Below are 27,920 nucleotides of genomic sequence, written 5' to 3'. Positions count from 1 at the left end.
TTAGTCTTGTGATAGACTGGCAGCCTGTCTAGAGTTCAGCTTGGGTAAACAGTTGGATAAGTCATTAAGAATACAACATCTTTCATACTGTACTTCCATATATACAAGTCTTATAAACAGTAACATGTTGTTTATATGTCACATTTAGCTTTATATCATTATAATCACAGTAAGAGAGGCACCTTAAACGAAGAGAGAGGCCTTAAAAGAATTAAAACATATGGAACATATTGTTTTAAACTGTCCTACCTGCAGATAAAGAGGAAAATACCACTGCAGCCCAATGGCAGTGCACCTCCAGCTGGAGAACTGGAAAAGGAGGAGGACCATCATGCAGGGCCTGAGCTGCAGAGGACTGGGAGGTGAGTATGTAATGGTGACATTATTAAACATCTATCCAGTCAGCTGCTGTTCCCTGTATGGAAGTGACTTGTTCTGTTTATTGTTCTGTTTATCATCTTGAGTTGCAGGGGTTTGTTTATGGTTCTAGGATGCTCTAAAATGAAATTTCTGTGAATTCAAAGCTATCAGCCAAATAATTTTTTCTAACAGAGCTTTTATTAAAATTTGAAATGGTATGAAATGTGAAATTTTAGAAGCACGACATTAGTTTGTTTGAGCAGATACATTACTCTGTTAAACTGAAATGTCGACATTTATGGATAACTGATACCACCTATCCACGGGCCACACACTAAGGACAATGTGTTTATTGGCAACCTCAGACTGACACACACTCATGTCTGTTGGAAGGCACTGTATTATTTACAGAGTCACGCTCCCTTTCACTGCAACTATAAAAGGCTTGTGCTATGAGCGAGCTACTCAGGGAAAGCTGAGCGTAAGAAAGTACAAGAAGCTAATGTTAAGGGAAAAAAAATGAAAACACGGGCTCTGTGAAAGAATCAGCAGGGGCTGTGAAGGACAGCAAGAGAGGTTATTTCAGAGGTGTGAGGGAAAGTAAATATAAAAAAAGACCTCACAGGAAGGCTTTTGGATTGGTGTTAGAGAAAAGAGAGGAGACGATATACAAGGTGAGAAATGGATTTGAGAAATAGAAAGGCAAAGGAAAAACAGGCAGAAAGAGGCTGAGTGGTCAGTAAGTAACATCAGACAGCATCTCAGTGAAGCCAGAAACATTAAATTAGTACATTTTAAGAACATCGGTTTACAGCTGACACTGTTACAGTAAGAGTCTTTTCTTTAGTGCTAATAAGCTCTGAACCAGATGGTCACATGATCCATCACAGACACTTAGATACTTAGCTTCATATTAATTGAGTTTTTGTGACAGTAATACTCTTGAAGCTTCCACTCTTCACATTTCCTGATTGAAAATATGTTGAAGTTTGCATTTTTTTTTCTTACGGTAATTGTAATTACATTACATTCAATTTGAAAATTTCAAGCACTAAAATCTGCTCTGGGAATCTTCTAGAATTTTCGGAGGTCTGGTCCTGGATGTCAAGCGGAAAGCGCCCTTTTACTGGAGCGACATCAGGGACGCTCTCAGTCTGCAGTGTCTCGCTTCTGTCCTTTTCCTTTACTGCGCCTGCATGTCTCCTGTCATCACATTCGGGGGTCTGCTTGGGGAGGCGACAAAAGGCAACATAGTGAGTCATAAAGCTTGGCACTTAAAAGTCAGTATTTGATCGCTTCATGGGTTCCAGTGGGCGTAAAAGCCCTAATCCCTTAGTCGTGTTATAGTCGAACGTTTGGGACTATTGCTACTACATATTGTGATTTTTGCACTGGCACTTCAGATGGGTTCTGTGAGGGTATTGTGAATGACGGAAAGCAAATACCCCAGTTCCACAGAATCCTAAAAATGGCCTGTATTTATATAGCGCTTTACTAGTCCCTAAGGACCCCAAAGCGCTTTACATCCTAAACGCTCCATCGTAAAATTGTAAAGTGCAAAAATCTGTTCTTTCTACCATCCATAATAGTGTTATCAGTGTTTTCAAATAAGAAATCCATTTCACAGTTTGAACAATTTTAGCTAAATAATGCAGCACTCTTACACTAGACAATAAGATGGGATCAAATGCACACATGTTACACACAACATGTTTCTGACCTCTTTAAAACACGTGTATGAGCAATCAAAATAAAAAAAATGTTACATAAAATCAAACTATTAATACATTTCACTTCTTTCTTTTTGTTACCATACAAACTGTTTAGTATAGTGTCTCTTTTTGTGGTTCTCTCTGTTCTCTCTCACTGTCTGCTTCTCTTTCATCCAGATGTCTGTGCTAGGCCAGGGACTGTTGGCACAGACAGTCTGTGTGCTGGTGTGTGTAATGCGTCTAAATAAACTCACACGCTGCACAGAGATATGACTTCGGACAAGTCAGCAGTGTGGGAACATTTGAACAGTTTTATCTAGCCTCTCAGACGCAGCCCATAATGTCTGTTTAATCAAAGCTTTATGTTCTGGTCTGTGGTCTCCTCCTCATCTGTTTCTTTTCTCCTTCAGCCTTTCCCTCTGTATCCTCCTTTGTGCAATTTCACCTCCCCAATCCCTCCTTTCTTATTCCCTCACTCCACTCCTCTCCTCTGTCTCTACAGAGCGCCATCGAGTCTCTATTTGGGGCATCACTGACAGGAGTAGCATACTCCCTCTTTGCAGGCCAGCCCCTCACTATTCTTGGCAGCACGGGGCCTGTTTTAGTATTTGAGAAGATCCTCTTTAAGTTCTGCAAGTGAGTTTGAGCAAGTTTGCATTGTAGTAAAAAATGCTCAACAGTGTTTTATGTTGATTCCCATTGTCTAATAGAAATTCTTTGTCTTTCCCAGGGACTATAGCTTGTCCTACCTGTCTCTACGGACCAGCATTGGTCTGTGGACTGCCTTCCTGTGTATCCTCCTCGTGGCCACAGATGCAAGCTCTCTGGTTTGCTACATTACCCGCTTCACAGAGGAAGCTTTTGCAGCATTGATCTGCATCATCTTCATCTACGAAGCTCTAGAGAAGCTCTTTCATCTGGGAGAATTGTACCCTGTCAACATGCATAACAGCTTGGACAACCTTACTCTGTATTCGTAAGTACTGAGATTTAAGTTACATGAATGATTAAAGGTCCATTTGTTTATTATTGTTTGCTCAGTATTATATATTTTGAATTGTTTGCACAGGTTGCATTAAATTTAGCTCTTCAAATTGCTGTCTCTGCAAGAGTGCGTTAACTGATAATGAGAGAGGTTAAAATTTATATTATCTTCTTCTACGACTACTTCAGCTGACTGGTTTACTGGGAAAACTCTAAAGTCTTATTAAATTTTCATTTAATTTCTGATTTGTAACGGGCTTTGACACAACCTCAGAGGGACTTGTCTGCCCCTGGTCTCAAAGTAGGGACTTTCCACATTTTCTATTACAGTCTTTAGATTAAATTCCAAAGCATCACATAAAGTAGTTCCTTCTTAAGGAAAATATAATTTTACCCGGCAGATACACTGTAGCATGTACTTAAAGTTTGCTTTAATTGAACCTTAAACATTATTTCTCACAGAAGGCTCAAGGTACAGACTTTGCTTAGTTTTGGATCCTCTGTCCCCAGGTGTCAGTGCTCTCCACCAGCAAATGCTACAGATGAGGTCATGCAGAAGTGGAACCAGTCCGGATATAGTCCAGACTCTATCGAATGGAGCAGCCTCAGTGTTTCAGTAAGACTAGCGCACAGTGACCTCTAGTGTAAAAAGCAGAAATTACAAACACAGTTTTAAAATTGGAGAGCAAACAGTGAAGCTTAATGTTGACTTCATGCATTGAATCTATGTAGAGCACATGCCATAGCTTCCCCAAGTAGCTTTTATACCTGTGTGTGCGTGTGGTGTGTCTCCATTGCTCTACAATTTTCCCACATAAACACTTGCTAGCAGTGGAGTTTCTCTCTTCGAGTTGCTCCATTGTCTTCTAGCTGATTTCAAAAATGGCACCAAAAGAAGTAGCCAGAAATGCATGGAAGGAAAAGGTGGTGCTGTTGTACTGTGAAGTTACATCAGTAGGGAGGTGTGTGTCAGGTTAGGGTGTAAGTTACTGCATAAGGTTTCAGAAAGGTTTGCCATTACATACCTACAGCATAGATTTAACACAGAAGTTCAATTCCACTATAAGCCAATAGTCTACATTATATAATTCACAATTTTAGTCATAAGCACAACCCCCAGCAATACATCTACCTCTGTCATACAGATGATTCGTTAAATTACCAATTTTTATCCTTTTTCTTCTTCTTTAAAGACGTGCAAATTGCTCCATGGAGACTTTGTGGGTCCTGCCTGTGGTCACCATGGGCCGTACATCCCAGATGTTCTCTTTTGGTCTGTTATCCTCTTCTTCACAACCTTCTTTTTGTCATCATTCCTCAAGCAGTTTAAAACAGAAAGATACTTCCCCACCAGGGTGAGATGTTGGGCTTAATTTGTTTATGTATGTTATTTCTTTTGTAAAACGCAGCAAAAAGAAGCTTTTAAAAGACAAAAGAAAGCACTGTTTAATCCCTAATCATGTAAAATGATGTTTAAATAGTACTATTTGAAATATGAAGCATCAGATCTGTAACATCACATGTCATTATATGTTTTGTACACCTGGTGCACGCAAGTGTGGGCAGATTAACCTAAAAGGTTCTGACACTATGTAAATGTTTGCATTGAGTCATTAGTACAGGAGCAGACTCATGTTCAGAAAGAAGAGATCTTCCTGCATCCTCCCACATAGTACCATCTACAGTGTTATCACTCGGTGTAGGCCGGTGTTGGTATTGTGTAAACTGTAAAATGTGCAACAATTACTTTGATGGAGCTGTACCTACAGAAGGAAATGATATGAAGTTAAGCAGCTTCGCTTCTTTGTTTTAGGAATACATTTATAAAGGGTGGCTGAAGGCACATGTCAAATCCCTAAATAAATTAATCTATTTTGTATATGTGTGTGTTACATAGGTGCGATCCACTATTAGTGACTTTGCAGTGTTTATAACCATCATGATTATGGTGCTAGTGGACTACCTAATGGGGATCCCGTCTCCTAAACTGAATGTTCCTGACCGCTTTGAGGTAGGCATATTGTTCATCTGCATTCCTCCATTTATTACTATTGAGTACATTTTTACGGATCATAGCTATTATCTTCCGTAAGCTTTAAATAAAGTATATAATCTGTAGATAAAGTAAAGGTTTTGTAATTCTATTGTATTTTACTCAAGGGTTTCTTTACAGTGGTAGCAGTCTCTTCTCAGAGATGTAAAAGTACAGATTGTGTGTGCTTAAGGCTTTCATATACAAAAGCTCTTGCTGGAATAGTCTAGATTCTGACCAACACATTACAAGTAATGTGTAAGATAAATATTCTCAGTTAGTTCATACCTTATATATACTTAATGTGGCTTGCACTTTCCCCCTCAGCCAACTTCAAAGAACAGAGGCTGGCTAATGGATCCGTTAGGAGAAAACCCTTGGTGGACACTGCTGGTGGCAGTACTTCCTGCCATGCTCTGCACCATCCTCATTTTTATGGATCAGCAGATCACAGCAGTCATCATCAACCGCAAAGAGCACAAGCTGAAGGTCTGACTTTTATCTGAAAGTATTTTGAGAAAGCTTGTGATAGGGTGCCAAGGGAGGAACTGCGGTACTGTATGAAGACGTCCGGAGTGAGAGAAGTATGCTAGGGTACTGCAGCATATGTATGAGTACAGCGAGACAGTGATGAGGTTTTGCTGTAGAAGTGACAGATTGGTTCAAGGTGGGGGTGGGATTACATCAGAGATTGGCTCTGAACCCCTTCTTGTTTGCAGTGGTGATGGACAGGTTTGACTGATGAAGTCAGGCAGGTGGAAAGGTAAAGATGTAAGGAGTAGAGTTAGTGAAAGTGGATGAGTTTAAATACTTGGGGTCAGCATCCAAAGGAATGGACAGTGCAAAAAAGAGGTGAAGAAGAGCGTGAACACAAGTGTCAAGGGTGATTTGTGACAGAAGGACAGCAGCAAGAGTGAAATGGAGGGTTTACAAGATAGAGGAAGAGCAGTGAGAGGGTTTATGGATGTAGAGAAGGAGGACATGCAGAGGGACGGTAGAGAAAGGGTGAGACAGATGATTCAGTGTGGTCACTTCTAAAGGGAGAAGCTGGAGGAAGTATAAAAAGTTTCACAAAATTTATTTTAATTTTTTTTTTTTTACAGAAAAAGGCAAATAGCTGATTGATCACAGTGAATGAATCTGTCACAAAGATTTTTCTCTTCAGTCTTGAAAGTTTGTGTATGTCCATGCCTCTACTTCTCGTATCTTACAGAAAGGATGTGGCTATCACCTGGACTTGCTCCTCGTGGCAATAATGCTGGGCGTGTGCTCCATTATGGGCTTGCCGTGGTTTGTGGCTGCAACCGTCCTCTCCATTTCCCACGTTAACAGCCTGAAGGTGGAGTCTGGCTGCTCCGCACCGGGAGAACAGCCCAAGTTTTTGGGAATCCGGGAACAGCGAGTCACGGGATTTATGATCTTTGTCCTGATGGGTTGTTCTGTCTTCATGACATCAGTGCTCAAGGTGCGATGGGGTTGTCAGTGAAATAATATTTGCTTCTTCATGAGGATTTGCTTCCCCCTGTAAATCACTGTATATAATAATGTCTTTTGATTATTTGACAAATGTTGCGTTAATTCCGTGTAAACTAACTAATGTGTTGTCACCTGGCACAAGTGTGTCATAGATGTTTTCAGCTTTTTGCTTCATGTACCGTAAGTTAAATATTTTCTAATATGTTGTTTGATTTGTGCTTTCGGCAGTTTATTCCAATGCCGGTTCTGTACGGAGTCTTTCTCTACATGGGTGTCTCTTCCCTCAAAGGCATTCAAGTAAGTCTCTCCCCTGCTGTCTTTGAAGATAGTGCTGCCCTTCTATTCAGAACAGAGCAGGAGTCTGGAGCTGTTAATAAAGATAAGTTTGCCCCCTGCTGTTGCAAACCTTTAATGGTAATTCAGAGTCCCTGGGAGCTTCTCTTAAATGTGTTTCCTCCTCTGAATAATCTATTAAGTGGTACTTTCATGCATTTGTATTTCTTAACTGTTTCACTGACTCTCTTTACTCTAGTTCTTTGACAGAATCAAACTGTTTGGCATGCCTGCAAAGCACCAGCCTGACCTGATCTACCTGCGCTATGTGCCACTGTGGAAGGTCCATATCTTCACCCTGATACAGCTCAGCTGTTTGGTGCTGCTCTGGGTAATCAAGGTGTCTGCAGCAGCTGTTGTATTCCCCATGATGGTAATGACTCAGCCTTACTTATTTTATCACTTCATTTTTACTGGAGAAGAGTTATAGAAATGTTTTTAATGTCACAGTTATTGATCATTCATCTGTATGTTGTGCCAAATAACAGTATAGCAGAGGGTTTCTTTTATTAGTAGATATGATTTTTATTGTGTCATTCCTTTACTTTATGTTTGGTTTCATCTGTAATTCTAGGTTCTGGCGCTGGTCTTTATCCGAAAGCTTCTAGACTTTTTCTTTACCAAGAGAGAGCTGAGCTGGCTCGATGACTTGATGCCAGAAAGCAAAAAGAAGACTGAGGATGATAAGAAAAAGAAAGCGCGTGAAAAGCTGGTAAAACTCATCTGTTTTCCATAAGTGAACATCACAAGTTTATTTGTAATTTGAATTTGAAAGAAGTTTTTGCTTTTCTTTGCATTAACAGAAAGTTGGCTGTAGCAGATTTTGTGTCAAAAATGGGGAAGGTGGTATTTTACTGGGATCACTGGACAGAAAAAAAAATCATATTAACTTTTGAGCATGATGTTAATGATAGGAAGCAAGATCTAAACCATGACAGGAAATGTATCCAATCACAAGCCTTTTCCAATGATAGTAACTAGTATACAGAACTAATGAATAAAAATATTAGTTCTGTATACTCAAGGTTTCAAGGTTTTATAGGATTAAGGATTAAGCAGACAGCCTTGACCCTGAGAGTGGAGTTCAGAGCATCTGTGAAGAGCTCATGCCTGTGCTCCTTCTGTGGAAAGAACTTAAAAGTAAGAGGAAAGAGCTGGAGGGTAACAGCTGACTATTTTCAATATCTACTTGAAGGTCACAACTACTTCTGCTTCCAAATGATACAAAATTAAAACTGCTCCTCAGTTACAAAAATTTACTAAATGAGATTTTGTTTCCTTTCTACTGTACTTCAAGACATGCACTGAAATGACAAAAATGTAGTTATCCTTTGTTTTTCTTCCTAATTTGCATTTAAACAGTAATACTGCAAAATCTCTCCAAATGCTCCATCTGTCTTTGTTGTAAACAACAGCTTTCCAGATCGTGTAAATCCTTCTGAAGCTCAGATTGGAAGACAGTTTAATTATACTACAATTCGAGTGGGTGCCTTAACAGTGGATCGAATCAAATTGCTAATTAAATTGCTATATAATTGTGGCAACTAGGCAAGATCAAATGGGTATATTGGTCTTGCAAGCATGGCTGTTATGGAAGAAGAGAGTTTTGAATCAAGTACTTTCAGTGCTACACAGCCACGGGAGACCAAAACCCAATATAATAGATAACCAAAACCCAATATAAAAGATAACCTTTATTAGTCCCACGTGTGGGACTAATAAAGGTTATCTTATCTTATCTTATCTTAATATAAGCCCGGGCCAATAAGCCAGATGTTAAAGCTGATTTACCGTATTTCCCGGACTACAAAGCGCACCTGAATATTAGCCGCACAAGCTAAAATCAGGGGAAAATCCTGTTTTGTACATACATTAGCCGCACCTGACTAAAAGCCGCAGGTGTTTCAATGTTGACTTATCATATGTAAGAGAATATGCACAAAGGGAATTGTCAGGAAAGAGATGGCTGTTTGGAGACATCACTTTTATTAATATTTTGAAAAACAAGTTATGGGTACATATTTGCACATGTAGTACATAACAGTAACCTACAGCACACCAGAAAAATAGATTCGGACTACCTTTTAGGCTCAGGTGCAGTGACACAGCTTTAACAAGAAGAAAAGTCAGTCATTCACCATCTTTCTCTTCTTCCTGCGCACTAAAACCACCAAAGTCCTCTCCTCCAGTGTCGGATACAAACAGGCTCAGGATGGCTTCGTCATCCACTCTCCGCTTCTCTCCTTCGTTGTCACTTTCAAAACCAAAGAAATCCTCATTGTCAGTGTCAGAGTCGAACACCCTCTGAAGGGCCGTGGCGGTGTCCTCCTCTCCATCATGCAGCAGTCCAGCCCTTCAAAATCCGTTGGTGATCGTGGATGTTTTCACACTTTTCCACGCTGTCAGAATCCACCGGTGGAGTTGAGCATAACTTGCTTTTCGCAAGTTTATCGCCGCTCGTCATCCACGCCTCCCGCTGAACGCGTACCGCTACTTCGAAGTTTGTTTTTCGCGCTACTTCGTACGGCACTACGTTGCCTGGCGGATGGACATGTGACTAACATACCACTCTTGAACCCCGATCCTTCCGCCAGGCAACGTAGTGCCGTACAACAGCGGAACACACAAAACAAATCGTCTTACGATATGACAAAAATCATGGACAATCCATAGAAAAGCCGCACCTGACTAAAAGCCGCAGGGTTCAAAGCTTGTGCAAAAAGTAGTGGCTTATAGCCCGACAATTACGGTAAATATGAATAAAAATGTGAGACTCAATTGTTGGAGGATGAACCTCACTGCAGTAATAACTGGTTTTTAAACTATAGATGCATTTGAATCTAGGATGAAGAGTCCGGACTGGAGGAAGAAGAAGAGATGGGGATTAAGGACACTTATGAAGACTCGAACCGGCTCAAGATCCCAGTGAAGGAACTCTTAGGGAGGTGAGTAATGCACTCCATAAAGCATCCTTTAAATGTCAGATTGTGGGATGGAGAGCTGAATCTTCTGTAAATTTTCACTTGGGAGTGAAGTGTATTCATGTTAGTGACCGTAAATCTCACATACTACTATAATATTTTTATCTTATGGCCTCATGGCTAAATATATTTAAAAAAATTTGATCCAGATAAATAAAGATTTCACTAATTTCGTATGTCTTGACTTCTGCTGTGTCTAAACTTAAAAAATATGTTTTTATCTACAGCTTGAAATGACAATTTAAAGACTGGTCATCAGCTGTGTGGTTATGTCCATCTTAACAGATCCTACAGAATAGAAGTAGTGACCCACAGCGTCCCATTGTAAGAAGAGGTAGCATGGCTGTGTGTACAATGACGATGATAATAATAATAATAATAATAATCTCTGACTCACATTGCTGCATATTAATAATGATAATAATAATAATGGATTGCATTTATATAGCGCTTTTCGGGGCCCTCAAAGCGCTTTACAATTCCACTATTCATTCACTCTCACATTCACACACTGGTGGAGGCAGCTACAGTTGTAGCCACAGCTGCCCTGGAGCAGACTGACAGAAGCGAGGCTGCCATATCGCGCCATCGGCCCCTCTGGCCATCACCAGTAGGCAGTAGGTGAAGTGTCTTGCCCAAGGACAACGACCGAGACTGTCCGAGCCAGGGCTCGAAGCGGCAACCTTCCAGTTACAAGACGAACTGCCAACTCTTTGAGCCACGATCACCCACGATTAACCCTGCTGATAGTTTGTGCATGGGTGAAATTTTCAGACCATAAAAAACAGATTTTCAAAACAGATGGCTTTAAACACACTGCTTTGTGTATTCCTGTCTTTTTGTTTTTATTATTATTATTTGTTTTAAGGTAAAAAGGTCTATGATAGAATGATTGCCTTATCTAATAATATGCATACAGTCAACTCTCAGGATACCCCTTTGCCTAAAACGCAAACAGCTCTTAATACATGTTAACACAGAAGTTTGTTTGTGGTCTGTCTGGTCAGCCATACTGTGTTGTTAACTTGGTTTAATCTCTAATATATGCATGTTTGCGTCTGCCTCTCCTGCACTGATCCTGTCCTGCTGTCTTGATGTCTACATGCCTGTCTTCTCTTTTTGTTTCTGTTTGTGTGTGTGTGTGTTTGTTTTCATTTTGGCATGTAGTTCTGACACTGACCCCTTGGTTGTAAATATCTCTGATGAGATGGCCAAAACCGCAGTGTGGAAAGCAGTGAACTCGAGTGCAGAGTCTTGTGTCCAACCTGTGAAGCTTAGCGGAAGGTAGCTATGCCATCTCCTGGAGTTTTCCAGAGCCCCTGCACCCAACTCTGTTACTTCAATATGATATGCTCGCTAAAAACAAGAGGGACTGCTTGGTAGTGCTATCTTAACGTACGCTGTAGTCAGAAACTGAAGCTAGTTACTGCCTGGAAGTCCACAGCGATTGCAGTTTTGAGTGTCAGGAATCAGTTTAATCCTGTAAAAGCAAAGATAATAGTTCCTGTTCCTTTTAGATCCCATAGCTGTTAACCTGACTTGAGTTGACAGGAATATATTTGCAGCAAAATGGCATTCCTCAATAACAGTTTGACATAGTTTGCACAGTAATGCATGTCAAACTCTGATTCGGTTTCCTTGGAAAGGCAAAGGGTAGGAAACACTTAGAAATAATTACTATTTATCACCTGGTTCCATCGGACTGGATTCTGATTGGTCCCACATTCAGACTGCACCCTGTTTCATTTATCCTAAACATACTTGCTGTCATGATGTGTATCTCCTAAAGTCACAAAGATTTTTACAATTTGTTTTAGGTATCTTGAAAAACTGAGTAGGTGTGTTGATGCAAAGAGGAAAAACACAGTACTGTGCAAAGGTCTTGTGCTACCCTTATTTCCTTATTTCAAGGAGACAGACTTCCTTGTTATTTTTGAAGTGGAATTGAACAATAGTTTTGCAGACTTTCCAAAGGAATTTCAATGTTTGTATTTTTTGCTGCTTTCAGTCCAGTCCTCGTATCTGCATTCTCTTCATAAGAATGTTTGTTTTGTTGTTTGTTTGTTTTTTTTAAATCCATTTATCACTGATCTATGAATCACCAAAGCATAAAAAAGGTACCTAATTGAAGGGATGAACCAGTGTTGTGTTGATGTGAATCAATTTTGAGCTTTATAGTTAGACTGCCGGTGACAAAGAACCTATTACATAAACACATAATTTGCTTTCATTCATTTATTTAGTTCATTTTGAAAAAGAACCCAAAGATTATCACAGTTTGACATTTGTTGGTTGGTTTCCAAATGCTTTTCTACATCTATTTCCCATCTTACTACCAAAATATGCAAAAATATGTGGTGGTTGAAGACTTTTGCATTGCACTGTAAACAGCTTTTTTGAGTTACGTGTATATTAATTTCACTAGATTTATCCATCCATCCATAGATGTCTTTAGATTTGGGCACAAATCTAAGTTTCAAACATCTAGGGACAAAGACAATCAGACACAGAATAAAGACAGGTAGCCTCCCAAGATTTATCCACTGTCTTCTTGCCTTGAATAGAAGTCCTTACCCTGTGGGCCACTTCCTTGTTTTTTTGTGTTGTTTAGTTTTGATTTTTAAAAACAGATCCTAACTTGAAGTTCGGTCTCTAAAACCTTTGCACAGTGCTTTGTGTTGACAAATCTTTTGCCACAGTTCTCTCATTAAGTCCCATTCTTACCAAGTTGTACTAAAGCTGGTAAAGTCTTGTAAGTGTTTGTAATTAAGACCTATCACTCCTCTACCTGATAGAAATCACACATTTGTAGTTGCTCACAACCCTTAACACCTCCATGAATCTGCCTACACACTCATTTTCTCTCTATTTGTTAATCCCTGAACAGCCAAGAAAAGGTGGCCTGCGTTAGAGTCGACGTCAGCCCAGACACACCTGGAAGAGACTCCACTACCGAGACGTTCCTGTAATAAATTGTGCAGAACTCCTTTTGTCCTCAATACCTTCTCCTTCACAACACTTTTACCACACCGATGGACGCAATCTTAGAAGGAAAGGGGACACACTGAACTGGAGCAGCACAACCTCTCTGCAGAGCTCCTTCAGGGCAGCAGATGAGCTCCCTTAAGGATGCGAGTCTTTCTTCAACACACGTCTTGAAGTCCTTCATGTACAGAATGTGTACGAATGGTTGCCAAGATGTACTATAAAGGATAAAACTCCAAGAAACAAAGGAATTCTGCTGTAACTGCCCACCGATGTTCACTGTTCAGAAATTCTCTCTGTCTAGCAGCCATTTATTACTCATTTGAAGCACAGACACCAAAGGAAGGGGCCTCACTGGTGGGGGTGTTCAACTGTGTGAATTTTACTTTTAAACCATCAAAACTTTTATTTGTATTTATATTTTACTTTTGTTATTTTAGCTGTTCATTTTACTCTACTTTTTCTTTCTTGTTAGCATTCTCAGTTTCTATATATTTAAGGTGGAACTGAGACCTTTCACTAAAGTACACCAGCTTTGAAACCTTTTTGATTAAAGCCATTCAGGTACTGTCAGCACCAGATAATTCTATTTTATATTTAGTCTGGCACAATAAATGACACAAACCAAAACAGACAGAGGTACATTCAGATACTACTACTGCACCACACTAATATTACTGCGTACATCTTTGTCAGATTTGCTCATGAATAATCTCTCCTGTCTCTAGGGGAACACTCAGTATTTATACTGCTGCTCAAAATTAGTTTTTACTGTAAAGTCTCACTGTTGATAGTGTATGTGATCTTACTGAAATATCACGCGTATGTGTACTGTGTTCTTTTCGTTTGTAATATTGTAGAAATCTACTTCAGAGGCCATACGAAGTCTGTACTGTATCGTAAGCACTTTGCCAGTATAGTTTCTTACCTAAGATGAATTATGGTGTGTTAATAAAAAGGTTACTCCTCCTCCCTCTGTATTTATACATCAGTCATTCAAATTTTAATTATACAACTCAGGAATCTTGAGTGATTTCTGACTGTTGTCATTTGATATTTTAACCCTCTGGCCACTGTGTTTCTCTCATGGCTGTCATCACAACTATTTTACCTAATGCTGTAAATCACGACATATACAAAGGTGCGAAGAAATGAGAGAATATTTGTGACCCCCAGATAGCAGCACCTGTTTTTATACTGTCTATATTATTGTATTATTATTACTGTATGCGTGGGTGTGTGAGTACGAGCGAGCGTGTGGTATAAAGATAATTTGTTTAGCGTTGCAAATCATAAATCATTTTATGCAAAATATTTCTACTGTATATGTAAAAGAATATATTATATTCTACGAATTCTTATTTTGCTGACAGCAGTCCTGTTTTAGCAATAAGTGTTCCATACTGTGCAATGGACGGACTCCTGAACTTGGCTAATATTCAGGCAAGGAATTATTCATCAAACGACTTCTGTGTATGTTTAATCTGCTCTGTCTGTGTGTAGCTACAGTGACTATACGGACAATAGCTTATGTGCCTTGTTGAAGCTCTTTGTGTACAAGTCTAGTACTGATAGTTTAAGTGTTCAGAAGAGAGGTACGGGCATACGCGGTGGCACCCAAAGACGGATCGTAGAGTGAACGAGGACACTGCTCTCCCTGTCGTAGTGTAATGCCATGTCTGTGTGAAGGTTGTAGCCTGAGCCATTGACTCAAAACAGTGTAGTTCAATTTATTCTTCCATTTAAAAATGTAACTAAATACTGTTTGTCAGTGTGTTTGTGTGTTCTACTATCACAGCTAGTGTTTGCTCACAACATAAAAGCTCTGTAATCAATTTTGAGGTACTGTTTCTTTTCTAAGTGATTAGTGTGTGTCAAAGTGTTGTGCCGTCAACATCCAGAAAGAAGTGACATCTATGTTAATTTATATATTTGATTAGTGGGAAAAATGATTCATGTGTGGTTATTTCACTACATATGTGGACGTTAAAATGAAATGTAAAATGTTGTCATTAGTATCATCAGAGACAGTTAACGTCCACCAACCAGCTAAGAATTTACGATTCCTGTTGTTTATCTTGTTTTTCCACATTATGAGGTTCGATTTAAGATGCATGAATCTGGATAAACGATCAATAATGTGAAGGAGTTTCTGGCCTCTATTGTCACACCAACAACACAGAGTAGAAAATGCATTTGTTTTGTACAGACATCAGTGAAGCACACAGCGTCCAGTTGTTAACTTGAACGATGACTCTTCTGTCATGACTGATTGTTGAAAAGCAATAAAAAGGAATACAAAGTGATTTTTCTTCTGTCTTCATTTAAAAAAAAAAAAAAATACAGATTTTTTCATTAGTTTAGGATTTACGGGTCGCATTTTACCTTATGTTGTATTGATAAATAACTTTCAGTCAACATGATTTAAAACCCAGAACTCTGAAGTGCACTCACTAGGAGCTATATTAGGTACATCTGTTAGCAGTCACTTATTTCTCATTTAAACCATAGTTAGGACAAGTTTTAAATGAAGGAAAAACTGTGACTTTTCTGCACAACCATCTCTGAGGTTTACAGAGAATAATCTGAAAAAGAGAAAATATTGTTTGAGTGAAAATGTTCAGTTGATACCAGAGGTCAGAGGAGGCAGACTGCTTCAAGGTGACAAGAAGGCAAAAAGCAACTCCTCGTTACAGCCGGGGTATACAGAATCTTTGAATGAACAGCAGGTAAACCTTGAAACAGAGGCCATAGTAGATGAGGGTCCACGATGAGTGTCACTCCTGTCAGCTGAAAACAGTAAACTGAGACAACATTTCACACAGGCTCACCAAATTGTCCTCCATCCAGCAGGAAAAGGCGTCACAGTGCTCAAACGAGCTCAAACTGCTTTCTCGAGCATCAACACAAGTCTTTTTTTTTTTTAGTTTTTGAAGACAACCGGATGTTTTTCATTCTGAAGACAAAAGGTGGCAGCAGAGATCTGTTATAAACCACTGCAGACAAATACAGCAGGCACTTTTTCAGTTTTATAGTTCACACAGCAGTGGGTTCACCACTTAATTGGTCAATTAAACCTCTTCTGGGGACTAATAAGCTCCTTTTTCTCCACTTAGTTTCTAGGAGCCCGTTAAAATACAAATAAAATGCATTTTTGTTTTCTTGCAAACTATAAATTCATGTGCAAGGTCAGCATAAAGAGAGGTGCAATCCGGAATAGGTGGAGATATGTGGATATGCATATTTATTATGGTCTAATAATTTGGTTTGACTAAAACTTGGCCTTATGTGACATTTCAGCTGTGCATGTTCTCCTTCATGGTAAAGTACAAGTCAACATGAATACACTCTATATGCATCTGTGCCCGCTGAATGAAGGAGGACGCGCAATAAGCCTGTTTTTAATGTTACAAAGAAAGAAAAGAGACACGGAGGAAAGAGGTTAAACCTCTTGAAGATGTGTCCTTGAACAGCACAAGAACTGAGCAAAGGACAGTTTGACAATAGCTTTGACAAGGGAAGGGCAAATGTGTATTATTAGTTCAGGACTTTATTTTTAATCATGTTTTTTCATGAGTGTACATCAGCTTTAATGTCTTACGCAAGAAACCATGTCATGGAAAAGATTTCAGATACTTCACTTTGAAGTACTGCCAGAAATGAAATCAGTCTCAGCAGTTTATTCGGGTTATTAAATGAATGGTTACAGTAATTTTAATTCTACTGATTGAGCATTATATTTGAGCAGCATGTGCCCAGCACTGTTTCAGGCCCATGCATCCGGACCAGAGCTTGCACAGCAGACGCTACAATAAATCATTCCAGTAAGTATTCACTTCAAGTTTTCTCTTTATTAAAAAAAAAAGGATCTTCCGGCTACAAAATGTATTGCAATTTGTAGCCCAGTGAAAAATAAATTCAGGATATGCTTCTCATAAGAGCAGAAATCCTGCTCAGCGCGAACAATTCAGTCATTATTTGTGTTCCTGTGTTGACCTGGTAGAAACGAATAACCACGTGATTAAATTACAATAAAAAGGATTTTAATAAACGTTAGAATTAGTCATTTTCAGAAAATCCAGAGACGCACAGCAATCAAAAAACAGTGAGATTTTTTTTATTGTCTTCTCAACAGCCAGAACTTCAGTCAAAATAATAATTTCTTCTGTCATTCAGTAATCTGAGACTGTCTGAAAGCATCGTTTCTCCTTAAAAAACAAACAAACAAGAAAATCACACATTACCAGCCAGCATCACTGGGTTTCACTTAAACACAGTACAAATGTGTTTCATAAAGTCTTGGGCCAAAATAACTCATGTATTACAGGCGCTACATGATTCACTATTAATCACTGAAATTCAGCTTTTACACTAACGTGGCTCTTTTAAAATGTCTTATTGTAATATAACGACAATTACAAATAATTCATTACAATTCGAGCAAAACAACTATTTCAACAATGGCTTCTTACAAAGAAAAAATAAAGATTTAGGTGCCAAAAACGCAGCAGTTAATTGTCGTCCCTATGTTTACATGCCGTCGATAGCAATCAATTCATACACCGTGAACAAACTTCTCGTTGGTTAGTTTAAAATTTTTGTCTTTGTGCAGACAAACAAAACAACTTGACGTAAAATTGCCGTTTTTTCCTTTTTTAAATCGGCCTGCTGTGGTTCTGCTCAAAGTTTCACGTAGACTATTGGGAAACTGTAACACTGCATTGTAAAAGAAAGAGTTTCCCTAACCTGGAGAGATATTCACCCTCCTCTTAAAGAAAATGCTTCGGTGGGGAACTGTGGCAGCACATAGTGCTTGTGGTTCAGTTAGCGCCGTTTGGTGGCCCCTCTGGGATGAGTGACATGAAAAAGGTTATGATGAATGACCATGTGGAGGACAAGAAGCCTGTGTGGGGGGCGCTGTTAGGATCTTCCGCTCCTTCCTCTCCGCTTTCCCCATCCTCATCATCAGAACCGTCATCCAACACTCCTTCCTATACGAGGGAAGTCAAATTACAAGAATCAAGTGAGATTATATCTCCCTGACGCTCAGTGCACAAGATTAGGCAAGAATATATGAGTCATATTTGACTGTGAAATGAGATATCCACTAAATTAGCTTCAGGCATAACGCCCCACACTTTATCTACATACTTAAAAAACATTTCTTCATTCCCCTATGAAGTCAAAATGCCATTTTAGTGTTTTTAGCTCATCTTTCCCTTCCACTAGACCGGCAAATTACATTTTTTCTAACCTAATTAGAACAACAACATAAATAACAGACCATCTGAAATCAAGTAAATGTCAAAAAACTGTGATTGACCCCAATTGACCTCATTTTCATGATCTTTGTTGTTTTCTTAAATTGAGCAATCTACAATAAAATACCACTGTTATGAGTTATTAAAGAAGAGTGGTGTACTATATCCTTCAGCTATCTGGAAACTGGTACTTCATTTCACAGCTTATACTGCAGATAAAAAATAAATGATACCGATAAGAATCCAATCAGTTCTGAGTAAAGCACCAGTGGATGAGAGAGACAGTTACCATTTCTTGTAAGTCTTGGTTTTGTGGCTCTCCCTCGGCATCATCCTGATTGGCTCCGTCTCCGGGAAGCTGAAGTTCGTTCTCCAGGTTAAACGGAAACCAGCCGGCCTGATGCCTGCAGGCAGAAACAACGAGAAAAGAAATTACAAATGTTTCACAGTGTTGGTCATATCAACTTATTATTCATTATACTCTTGAGTAATCTTTGAGGTACTTATAATGTGGTATGAAAATAACAAATCCCTGTCGTGTCTACAAAATATGTTTTATAAAAATTCTAAGAGCCTTTAATGTTAAGATAAAGGCAAAATATATAAAAGTAATGCATTATAAAAATCGAAACTTCTGTTGAGTCTTCATAACTTTAAAATTCAGGTACTTCTTTCCAGTTATATTAGGGGAAACACAACAGGGAATCTTCAATGCAGCGCCGCATGAAGACACAGGAAATCGCTCTAATCAGAGAGCATTCAACCAATGTGGCCTTCATTGTAAAGGCAACCATTTTTTAAAGATAAATGCTTTCCGGAGAAAAGCATTTATCTATTGTTGTGAATTTCGATGTGAGATGAGACCGAGTATCACCCACAATTACTGCCTTTTGTTAAAGTACAAATCCAAAAAAGCACTAACAAAATCATGAGACCCAACAATGCAGTAACAGAACAAACACTACTGTAAGTACAGACAGGCAAGATTTTCGAGTATTTCTTAGAGTATATAGAAAATAAATTCGATAATTTATGTGACTGTTTCTTAAAATATCCATTTTCTTGTTTTTCCCTACGCCTGGAACGATGTAGCATTCTGGTACCACAAGAAAGTAGCGATAAAAGCACCTTTGAGTCATTTGTCAGCCACTATAATGAGTACAGTGTCACTGTGCTGTCCTGTCTGGCTTTTAAATGTGCTCTATAAATAAAGATTGTTGTTGTTGTTGTTATATTAAACAATACCAGAAACTCTCCCAGTTAAAGCTAGCGTGTCACCGTGCGTGCTGCAAATACACTTTATTTCAGTTTCAGAGTTTGAAGATTGTTTTAGTGTAGTTCGGGTCACTGTATTGTAATGACGGGCATTTAAAACACATGTTTAAAGTAAACTCACAGGTAAAGCACCAGCATGGCCATCATCACCATGACAAAGCGGCTGAAGGACGAGTAGAAGTAGACTATACTGAGTAAGATGGCAGCACGTGAAAATGTGTACACCCAATCCAGCCAGTCCCGATTGAGCTCTTCCTCGTTCAGGATCTCCCCTCCTTGGGCATTCATCTGGACTTCTGGGTTGCCGTGGCGACCCACTTGGGGTCGTTGACTCTGGGGATGGGACTGGTTAGACTGGGTCGAGGTCTGGTCGGGCCTGAGGTGCTGAGAGGAGGCGGCAAGTAACTGACTAGAGGACGAGAGACAGATGGTGGTAACACTGTTTGAACACAGCCCTAAAAACCTTTGTGTTTTTAAATGGAGAGACTAAAACACAAATGGACTTACTACTGCATGTAGTACTGCCTGGCATACAGCTGCTGCCACCACATGAGTGTCATGGGGTTGTAATAAGCGGGCATATTTGCGGGAGGCATCGACTGAGCAGAGTGTTGGTTCCAGCTGGAAAAAGAGGGTGCAATATGAAAACGGTGACATTCTCCATTTTTGGAGAAGAGGTTTTAGTCAGAGCCAAAGGAAAAACATCAGCACTGTAATCAAATTATTACCGTTAATACTGTTTATTCAAATTCAAATTTTATTTGTCACGTACACAGTCATACACAGTACGATATGTAGTGAAATGCTTGGACAACTGCTCGTGACCTAAAGAAAACAAAAAAAGGAAAAGGCTATGAATAAGATAGGAAATAAATATGAAAAATTAAAAAGGGTAAATTTAACTAGGAAGGAATAGAATATAAATTAAGGTTAAAAATGAAATAACTGTACAACACAAATTAGAATGAAGGGTAAATTTAACTGGGAAGAATAAGATAAAGATAAATATATAAATTAAAGTTGAAAATAAAATAACTGTACAACAAAATACACAATACACAATATAGAACTATATAAGAATGTATGAAGAATGTATGAAGTCAAATATAACCAATGCTTTTGTTTATCACATGGCCAGACATAGCAGGAAAACACACCCTCACTAAACCAGAACAACTCATCCATGTGTAAACAACCTCACTAGGATTGTTGGGAGAAGTTTTTATACACTCAACATGACAACATTATATATCAGTAAATTTGGGTTTTTACTGATTTCTGCATAAGTTTTAATTTATTTGGGATTTTTTCCAATCTATACAGGCTCAAATATACACACACACACTCAAAAAGCCTTTTTATAAGTGGTGCTGAAGGTTCTACAGTGTCTTTTACTTTGGCGGGGTCTGATTAATCGTCATAAATGAGTACAGCTGGTAGTTTCTCTTTGCCAGCATAAAAAGGATTAGGATGCAAGCACTAATTTGATTGACAAAATTTAAGACGCAATGTGCATAAAGTTGCCAAGTCCAAATCATTAAGATTGTTATGTAAAGTGTCTTGAGTAACATGTTAAAACTACTTAATAATGAAGTTTATAAGCAGGTGTATTTGCATTGTTTTTCTATTTTCATCATTAGTTGGTCTAGGGAAACAGTTTCCTGAACTACCCTTCACACCTGCACTGCAGTTCAGTAGCTTACCTGTACATAAATTGTGGATACATCTGGTGGTAAGGGAAGGATCCAGCTCGGTGTCTGAGTCCATCACTGCTCCCTCCCGTAGAGGAGTGGCTATCCTGACCAACTCCATTGGAGTTCTGAGGGGCCTGTAACCAGAGAGGGGGAAAAAAAAGTTCTATTTTCTTGCTCGTCCAAACACAAAGGCAAGTGACGTTTTTAAATCTCCAGAGATTTGCAAATTACAGCAGTTAGGGAGCTGATGAAAGAAAATATGGCGATGATGAAATGAAATGCAAGGTCTAAGAAGCACACGGCTGACCCACCGTGGGACGGGCTGTGCTCTCCTGGGGCTTGTTACTGCAGCTGCGGGTGGGCTTTGGGGAGCTGGGAGGGGTTCGTGAGGCGCACACCAGATGGAGCATATGGTACTCGTCCTGCTGTAGAAGCCAATAAGAGCTCATTATTAAACACAGCTTAAGTGCAGCATGTTCTTTGGACTTGTTATTTTTAAACCTCAAGAACACTTCAAAGCGCTTCTAAATCTATTTTGTGGACATTTGCTTTATTAGATTAATGCAAAGACAAGAATACTATACATTAAGCTTTTCTACAAGGCTACAGATCTAAATCCTTCAAAAGAGTTTTCCAAGTTACTATCTTTGTTAATTACTTATCTAGATATACCTTAATCAGGTGCTGGAAAACTTTAAAAATGTTGCTTTCAGGTTTAAACAAGACAAAATTAACACGAGGGAAGTGACTGTTTCTAAACAAATCAGCAGTAACTCAGCATCCCAGCTTAACCTGTGATAACTGAAACAAATACACGATTGGTTTTTTTTGTATGCCATTCCCCATTTATGTACACATTATATGTATGCATGTTTTGTATGCTGTTTATTTACTGCTGCATAACTATTGCCAACTGAGCTGCTGCCTATTTTGGCTAAGGACAACTTCACAAAAGAGACAGGACATTTAAGATTTGCAATGTTCCTGCTCAAACACAAACATATTAATAATACCTACATAATATTTGAACATATTGAGTTTCTTTACAAAACAGCATGCAATTATAGGAAAGCCCATTATAAAATGCATTACTTTAATAGTGGCCTAGAGATGAAGAAGAGAAAAAAAAGTGGAACACTAGGTAATAAAACATATTAAAAAATCAATTAAAAGAGAACAACATAAAAAGAAGGAACACAAACTCTCATTAGAGCTGCAATATACCTGTACACACTGTCTTGCTTTGCCCCCTCCTCCATTCTACTCTCTTTTTAGTGATGATATGTCGGCCAGTTTTTCGTTTTCAAAAATCAATTCACTAGACTTGAATTTACCTAAAAAAGATCAACATGAACATTAAAACTTTTTTCCCCTCAAGACTTTGTCATTGCTGTGCCACCTATGGTTACATAATCATTGTTGCAGGTTACACAAAGAAAACCAGGAGGAAAAGTCCTTCACAGCAACAAATACAAAAGTGAAGTCACTTCGTGCCGATAGCAGAAAAATGGGTCAACCTAAGAGTTGCCTAATTTTGCAGGAATCAACATGAAGACTCATTGACATCCAGTAATTGTGTATAAGGTGGCTTTGTTTGCACAAGCACCGAATGTTCCAGTGAAATAAATAAAGATTACATAAGCACGACAAACTACATTCACTGGACACTTTATTAGGTACAGATCTTTGTTAATGCAAATATCTGACCAACCAATCACACGGCAGCAAATCTGTGTATTTAGGCATGCAATCAGGCTTTAGTTCAAACTGAGCATCAGAATGGGAAAGAAAGGTTTTTCCCCCGCTTTTTAATCAGCAGTTCCGGCTAATGCTGGTGGTAGCGTAGTGGTGTGGGTGACACTTTGGGAACCTTAGTACCAACTGAGCGTCATTTAAACACCACAGCCAACCTGAGTATTAGTACTGATCATATCCATCCAATCACAGTGTACCCATACTCTAATGGCTTTTTCCACCAAGATTAATGTGCCATGTCACAAAGCCCAAATCATCTTAAATTGGTTTCTTAGACAGGACAGCACAGTGACACTGTACTCAAATGGCCTCCACAGTCATTGGATCTCAGTCCAGTAGAGGGTGGTAGTGGTAGAATGGGAGGTTCACATCATGGATGTAAAGCCGACAATTCTGCAGCACCCGTTTGATGCCATCATGTCAACATGGACAAAAAAAATCTCTGAGGAATGTTTCCAGTACCTTGTTGAATCTATGCTGCAAAGAGTTATGCAAGTTCTGAATGCCAAAGCATGTCCAACCCAGTACTAGCAAGGTGTACCTAATAAAGTGTCCTTTGAGTACAATTCCAGTTTATCTCAGATGTGTGGGAAGGTGTTTCTGTGTAGGCTACATAAGTTCTTCCACACCATACTCCATTCTACTTTGAGTGCAGAGAGACTCTTTTGTTGAAATTTTAAACACAGTAAGTAACAATTGCCTGATATATTTTTGTAAATCAGGCAGTTTAAATCTTGTGAGCTGTAGACTTACTAAACTACATGGACTTTAATAAATCCTATGCCTATAACTACACAAACTTACCTTTCTGAGCACATCTTTTAAGGTAAAATGATCCAGCAGGAGCTTTCCAGAATACACCAGCCTCTGGTCTTTGGAGCTCTAAAAATAAAAAAAAAAAGGATAACGATAACTGGGTCAAAGAAGGAAGCCTATGTATAATGAACAACACCAAGAATCTAGGTTGCTCAGTTTTGTTTTACATTTTTAAAAGGGTAAAGATGCCAGAAATACAATCATACACTGAAAGAAAACAGAGTTAACGGTTAAATGTACATGATCACAGCATTAAAGGGCAGAAACTTTCTGTGAATGAGTGATAAGGATTGGTTTGTAGTAACCTCAATTGGGATAAGTGGGTCTTAAGAGTGGATTTAGCTCTCCTGACTACAACAAGGTCAGAGTGTGATCCTCTTACAGCTTGCATTCACTCTACAGTTGTTAAAAAACACATTTTCTCTTTTAGATCCTGGCCATCTTACAACTGGAAGTGGAAGTATTTTCTTGTTTTTTGAGATTTCCAGAAATAACTTCCCCCGAGGTACACAAAAATGTAAAGGCATTTGGATGAACACTCTACAGCTTTATCAGAATGCAGTTTGCTCCCATGTATTTAATTTGATTGCATCAAAACAAGCCAAGAGCACAGAGGAAGCAGAGCAAAGTCAGATTAGCAGCACAATAAAGCCGGAATATAAACGCCTTCCCTTCATTGTGACGTCAAATCTACAGCCTCCAAGGCTCATTCAGCTACAAAGACTCTAGGAACCTCATTTCTTTCCCTTCAGAAAAAACATCAAGGTTAATGATCTATGTCACTCAGTGATTATTCAACTGAGTGACATAATATGACTCATGAGGGAACTCAGCAGAACTCACAAAGCAAAAGTAAGCAAAGCAAAATGAAGGTTGAGACTGTGTGAGAGCTAAAAATCAAAACACAGTTAAAAGGCAACAGAAACAACAAAAAATGCAATTCATTCTCAAAACTGTGTAACTGTGAAGCTCATATGTAACACACGGGGGTATGCAGGCCATTTCCTGCCTGATATGTGTAGCATAATGCAGAAAAAAATCTGGTAATGATATCAATACACAGTTTGTCCAGCAGAGCGGCTTTCACTGCAGTGTTTGCAATACTGTCACTGTCTGCAGCATATGGAGCAGAATACATGTCACAGCACCATTATGTACCATTATGTTCGTTGATTTTGTAACTCCAACATATTGCGTGTGTCATTCATATTACTATTAACTGAAAAAGGCAAGAAAACACTTGTTACACTTGTTCCATGTTATGAGTATCTTTCTAACCACATAACTATCTCCCAACACTGCAGTGTTTCTCAAACTGTGGGGCATGAACGACCAGAAGAAAAATGTGAAGTTGAATGAATGTAATAATTTTTTTAATCATTATAAGGGAATAACAAAAACAAGAGTTTGCTGATGCAATAGTTTCCATTTAATTAAAATTCAATTTTAATCGTTCTTTTTAAATTGTAAATTTTTGATTAAAATAGCCAGAAATAAAATTCTGCTAACCTCTGAAGTGAAGCATACCAAAACGTTTGAGAACTACTGCATTACTGTATGCCATCAAAACAAATACAGTAGTAGTATTACAACAGCAGCTGCTGCTCCTACTTCAATAACAGTGATCAGCTGGTTTGGATAACAAAAGCAAAGTAGGAAAGTGTTACCATGATCAGAGGGAATTAACACGCAAGTCAACCTCTTACATCAACAGCTTTGATTAAATAAGGGTGAGATACTCACAGGTTTACTCGGGTACACATCAGACAGGTGAGCTTTGAGTTTCTCCACAGTCCAGTTCTGGTAGCAGTTGATTGTCTGGTCATCATATTTCTGATTGGGAGCCCTGATCACAAGGGTAACAGGATTGTCCACAACAGCTTGATCCATGACTCATTTGTCTTCAGTGGAAAACAAGAGAGAAAGGAGATCTGGACTACGAAGTGTGTGTCCTTGTTCCAGCTCTGTTAGTTTTCAAATAGGTTCCTGGCACCATCGAGGGGAAAAAATCTCACAGCTGGAAGAAACAGAAATGACAACATGAATTTAGGGTTGCCCAGGTGGCATAGTGACATATTACGTAGTAAAATGAAGCAAATAATAACAGCACGGGAAAAAACGGTTCAATATTTTCCGACAGAGAAAGAAGAGTTATTCGATTTTATCCTGTATTCGCCCTGACACACATTGAACCACACATATATTTCATTACAGCTACAACACTCGCGACAACATTGTAACAAGCTCCCGAACTAAACAATAGCGCTAAGGACAAAGTGATATGCTCTAACAGAAAACTAACGCTACATTTTGTCAGGGGTAATTAATGGATGGCTAAGCTAACGTTAGCTTTAGTAGGTTCTCTGTTACTAACAGCAGTCAAGTCAAGCTAAAAAAGTTCTCGCCTTGGATAACTACCCGCCCAAATTACAATGATCTAGTTGTAGAACGGTGTTCTTGTAAAACTAAGCTATGATGTACCTGGTTAACGTACCTGGTTTACCTCCGGACAGCAAAATGTTGTCTAGTTGGCTGAACGGACTGAACCTGGTTGTCATACTTCTTTGATGGATTTCGGAAGGTTGTCAACATTCGACGTTATACTTATTACTGCCACCTGCTGGACTTTAGTGTGCATTACAACAAAGACACGCTAAAAAAGACTGTGGAGATGTACGTTTAATATACATTTCAAAGGAGTCTCTGCAGTCCTTTGAAACAGCTTGTAGAACCTCTTGAGCAGCAATTCTTCAAGTAGTATTTTCTGTATGGCCCTATCAGTCTCTGATATTGCTGAAGAGGAATTTTGGCCCTCTCTTCTTTACAAATCTTCTTAAGGTCACTGAAGTTTGCAAGCCTTTGTTGATATACTAATGTCTTAAGATCCTGCGACATGGCCTCACGTTTGACTCTAAATACTTTGGTATACAGAGGAGTTCATGGTTAACCCAATGACTGCAAGTTGCCCAGGTCTTGTGGCTGCAAAACAACCCCAAATCATCAATCCTCCTCCACCGTGTTGTTGATATGAGGTATTTGTGGTGATATGCTGTGTTTGGTTTCTGGCATATGTGGTGCTGTACTATAAGCCCAGATGCCTCTTTGGTGTCATCTGTTCAAAGGACATTGTTCCAGAAATCTTGTGATTTGTTAAGGAACTGTTAATGAAATTTGCGACAATAAGCCATGCTACAATGTTCATTTTAAAGTTTATATTCTTTTCTGGCAACCTTTCCAAACCAGCCATACTTGTTCAGTCTTTTTTAACTGCACTGTCATGAACTGTCGCCTTTAGCTTGCAAACTTAAGCCTGTAGATTCAGACATGAAACTCTTGGATTTTTTTGTCAGTTTGTCCTTTGCAGGGATGTCCAATCAAATGCAAATTAACTCATTTAATTAGCAGCACACAGCTGCTAATTCCCTCTTAATACCCATGGAGGCAGTAAGGGTGTACTTTTCTACTGCAGTTAATTAAAATTTCTAATAGATGTGGACTTCATAATAAAATACTATAGAAAACTACATTGTTGTGCAAGAAAGAAATGATAAAGAAAATGGAAAATTATTTGCCTACAAAAAATAGATCATTTGATAAGCACAACCATTTATTGCACAGCATGTTACCTGCATTAAATCTATTAAGTCAGGACAATTTGCATATTAATGATGAAGGAACTGAGCTCACAGCCCATTATTTATTCAGTGGGCTAGTTTCAGTCATTGTGATCAAAGGTACTGTTTATAAGGTTGGGGGAACTTGCTGAAGGCTGAGCCTGAAGAAGTCACTTAGATGTGTGACGAAATGTTTGGCTGAAAACGCTCTGACCAGACGAACAGAATCAACTTTTTGGGGGTAAATCCACTACACTTACCAAAAAAGCTTACATTCAATGCAGTATATAGATATTTACAATTATCCTATTTTGATGAATATGCTGCTGATGATTTACCTGTTTTATGCCTTCCTCCAACATGACAACAAACAGTCAGAAATAACCGACTGTTTTTTCACTATCAGTAATTAAAACAATCGACTGATTGATAACTAACAGAAAAAGAGAAAAAGAAACGGAAGCCCAAACATTATTACATTTATCAGAGTTGAGTCTAAAACAGTTGAAAGCCTTCTCACTGCCATCTACTGGTAGCATGATGAAACAGCCCGGTCTCTTTCTCATTACATCAATGGTCATTGTGTTTGGTATCCTTGGACAGCTTTTATCTAAATTATATTCAGCACAGTTGTGGAATCAA

The 27,920-nt window shown here is 38.8% G+C and overlaps 2 protein-coding genes across 11 annotated transcripts in view; one reads left to right on the top strand and one right to left on the bottom strand.

Annotated features, from left to right (window-relative positions):
- Nucleotides 1-15,169, top strand: part of LOC308384413 (sodium bicarbonate cotransporter 3-like) — a 57,628-nt gene extending 42,459 nt beyond the window's left edge. For 7 of the 9 annotated variants that reach the window (XM_080862967.1, XM_080862971.1, XM_080862970.1 and 4 more), the window contains 15 exons: nucleotides 256-362; nucleotides 1,439-1,613; nucleotides 2,575-2,708; nucleotides 2,803-3,048; nucleotides 3,567-3,672; nucleotides 4,250-4,411; nucleotides 4,954-5,067; nucleotides 5,416-5,577; nucleotides 6,302-6,553; nucleotides 6,793-6,861; nucleotides 7,097-7,270; nucleotides 7,472-7,609; nucleotides 9,742-9,842; nucleotides 11,046-11,162; nucleotides 12,766-15,169. In XM_080862967.1, coding sequence (XP_080719093.1) covers nucleotides 256-362; nucleotides 1,439-1,613; nucleotides 2,575-2,708; nucleotides 2,803-3,048; nucleotides 3,567-3,672; nucleotides 4,250-4,411; nucleotides 4,954-5,067; nucleotides 5,416-5,577; nucleotides 6,302-6,553; nucleotides 6,793-6,861; nucleotides 7,097-7,270; nucleotides 7,472-7,609; nucleotides 9,742-9,842; nucleotides 11,046-11,162; nucleotides 12,766-12,847 — 2,139 coding nt within the window. In that variant the 3' untranslated portion in view covers nucleotides 12,848-15,169. Of the gene's footprint in view, nucleotides 1-255; nucleotides 363-1,438; nucleotides 1,614-2,574; nucleotides 2,709-2,802; nucleotides 3,049-3,566; nucleotides 3,673-4,249; nucleotides 4,412-4,953; nucleotides 5,068-5,415; nucleotides 5,578-6,301; nucleotides 6,554-6,792; nucleotides 6,862-7,096; nucleotides 7,271-7,471; nucleotides 7,610-9,741; nucleotides 9,843-10,163; nucleotides 10,203-11,045; nucleotides 11,163-12,765 lie in introns of all 9 variants that reach the window. The other 2 variants (XM_080862968.1, XM_080862969.1) reach the window with 2 other exon arrangements.
- A 1,715-nt stretch (nucleotides 15,170-16,884) lies between these two features.
- Nucleotides 16,885-26,238, bottom strand: LOC308385132 (homocysteine-responsive endoplasmic reticulum-resident ubiquitin-like domain member 2 protein). 2 transcript variants are annotated; one of them, XM_080863912.1, is made up of 9 exons: nucleotides 26,159-26,238; nucleotides 25,408-25,681; nucleotides 23,653-23,730; nucleotides 21,405-21,518; nucleotides 21,103-21,227; nucleotides 19,907-20,020; nucleotides 19,521-19,808; nucleotides 18,414-18,528; nucleotides 16,885-17,854 (listed from the first exon to the last, which is right to left on the bottom strand). In XM_080863912.1, exons 2-9 carry the CDS (start codon nucleotides 25,552-25,554, stop codon nucleotides 17,684-17,686), a joined length of 1,152 nt encoding a protein of 383 aa, XP_080720038.1. In that variant the 5' UTR covers nucleotides 25,555-25,681; nucleotides 26,159-26,238; the 3' UTR covers nucleotides 16,885-17,683. The 2 variants fall into 2 exon arrangements, with proteins under 2 accessions (XP_080720038.1, XP_080720039.1); XM_080863913.1 differs by having other exon boundaries at nucleotides 26,146-26,215.
- Between the last annotated feature and the right edge of the window lie 1,682 nt (nucleotides 26,239-27,920).

Source organism: Rhamphochromis sp. 'chilingali', assembly GCF_963969265.1.
Source record: "Rhamphochromis sp. 'chilingali' genome assembly, chromosome: 17".
Lineage (NCBI taxonomy): Eukaryota > Metazoa > Chordata > Actinopteri > Cichliformes > Cichlidae > Rhamphochromis > Rhamphochromis sp. 'chilingali'.
This window is presented reverse-complemented; position numbering and strand designations above follow the sequence as displayed.

Bases quoted from the DNA above. Each gene is read 5' to 3' on its own strand.
- LOC308385132 (XM_080863912.1), bottom strand. From the start codon at position 25,554: ATGGATCAAGCTGTTGTGGACAATCCTGTTACCCTTGTGATCAGGGCT. The intron at 21,519-23,652 runs GTAAGTTTGTGT...TGGCTTCTACAG, and splicing joins TAAAAGATGTGCTCAGAAAG to CAGGACGAGTACCATATGCT. The intron at 17,855-18,413 runs GTAACTGTCTCT...TCCCTCGTATAG, and splicing joins ACCAAGACTTACAAGAAATG to GAAGGAGTGTTGGATGACGG.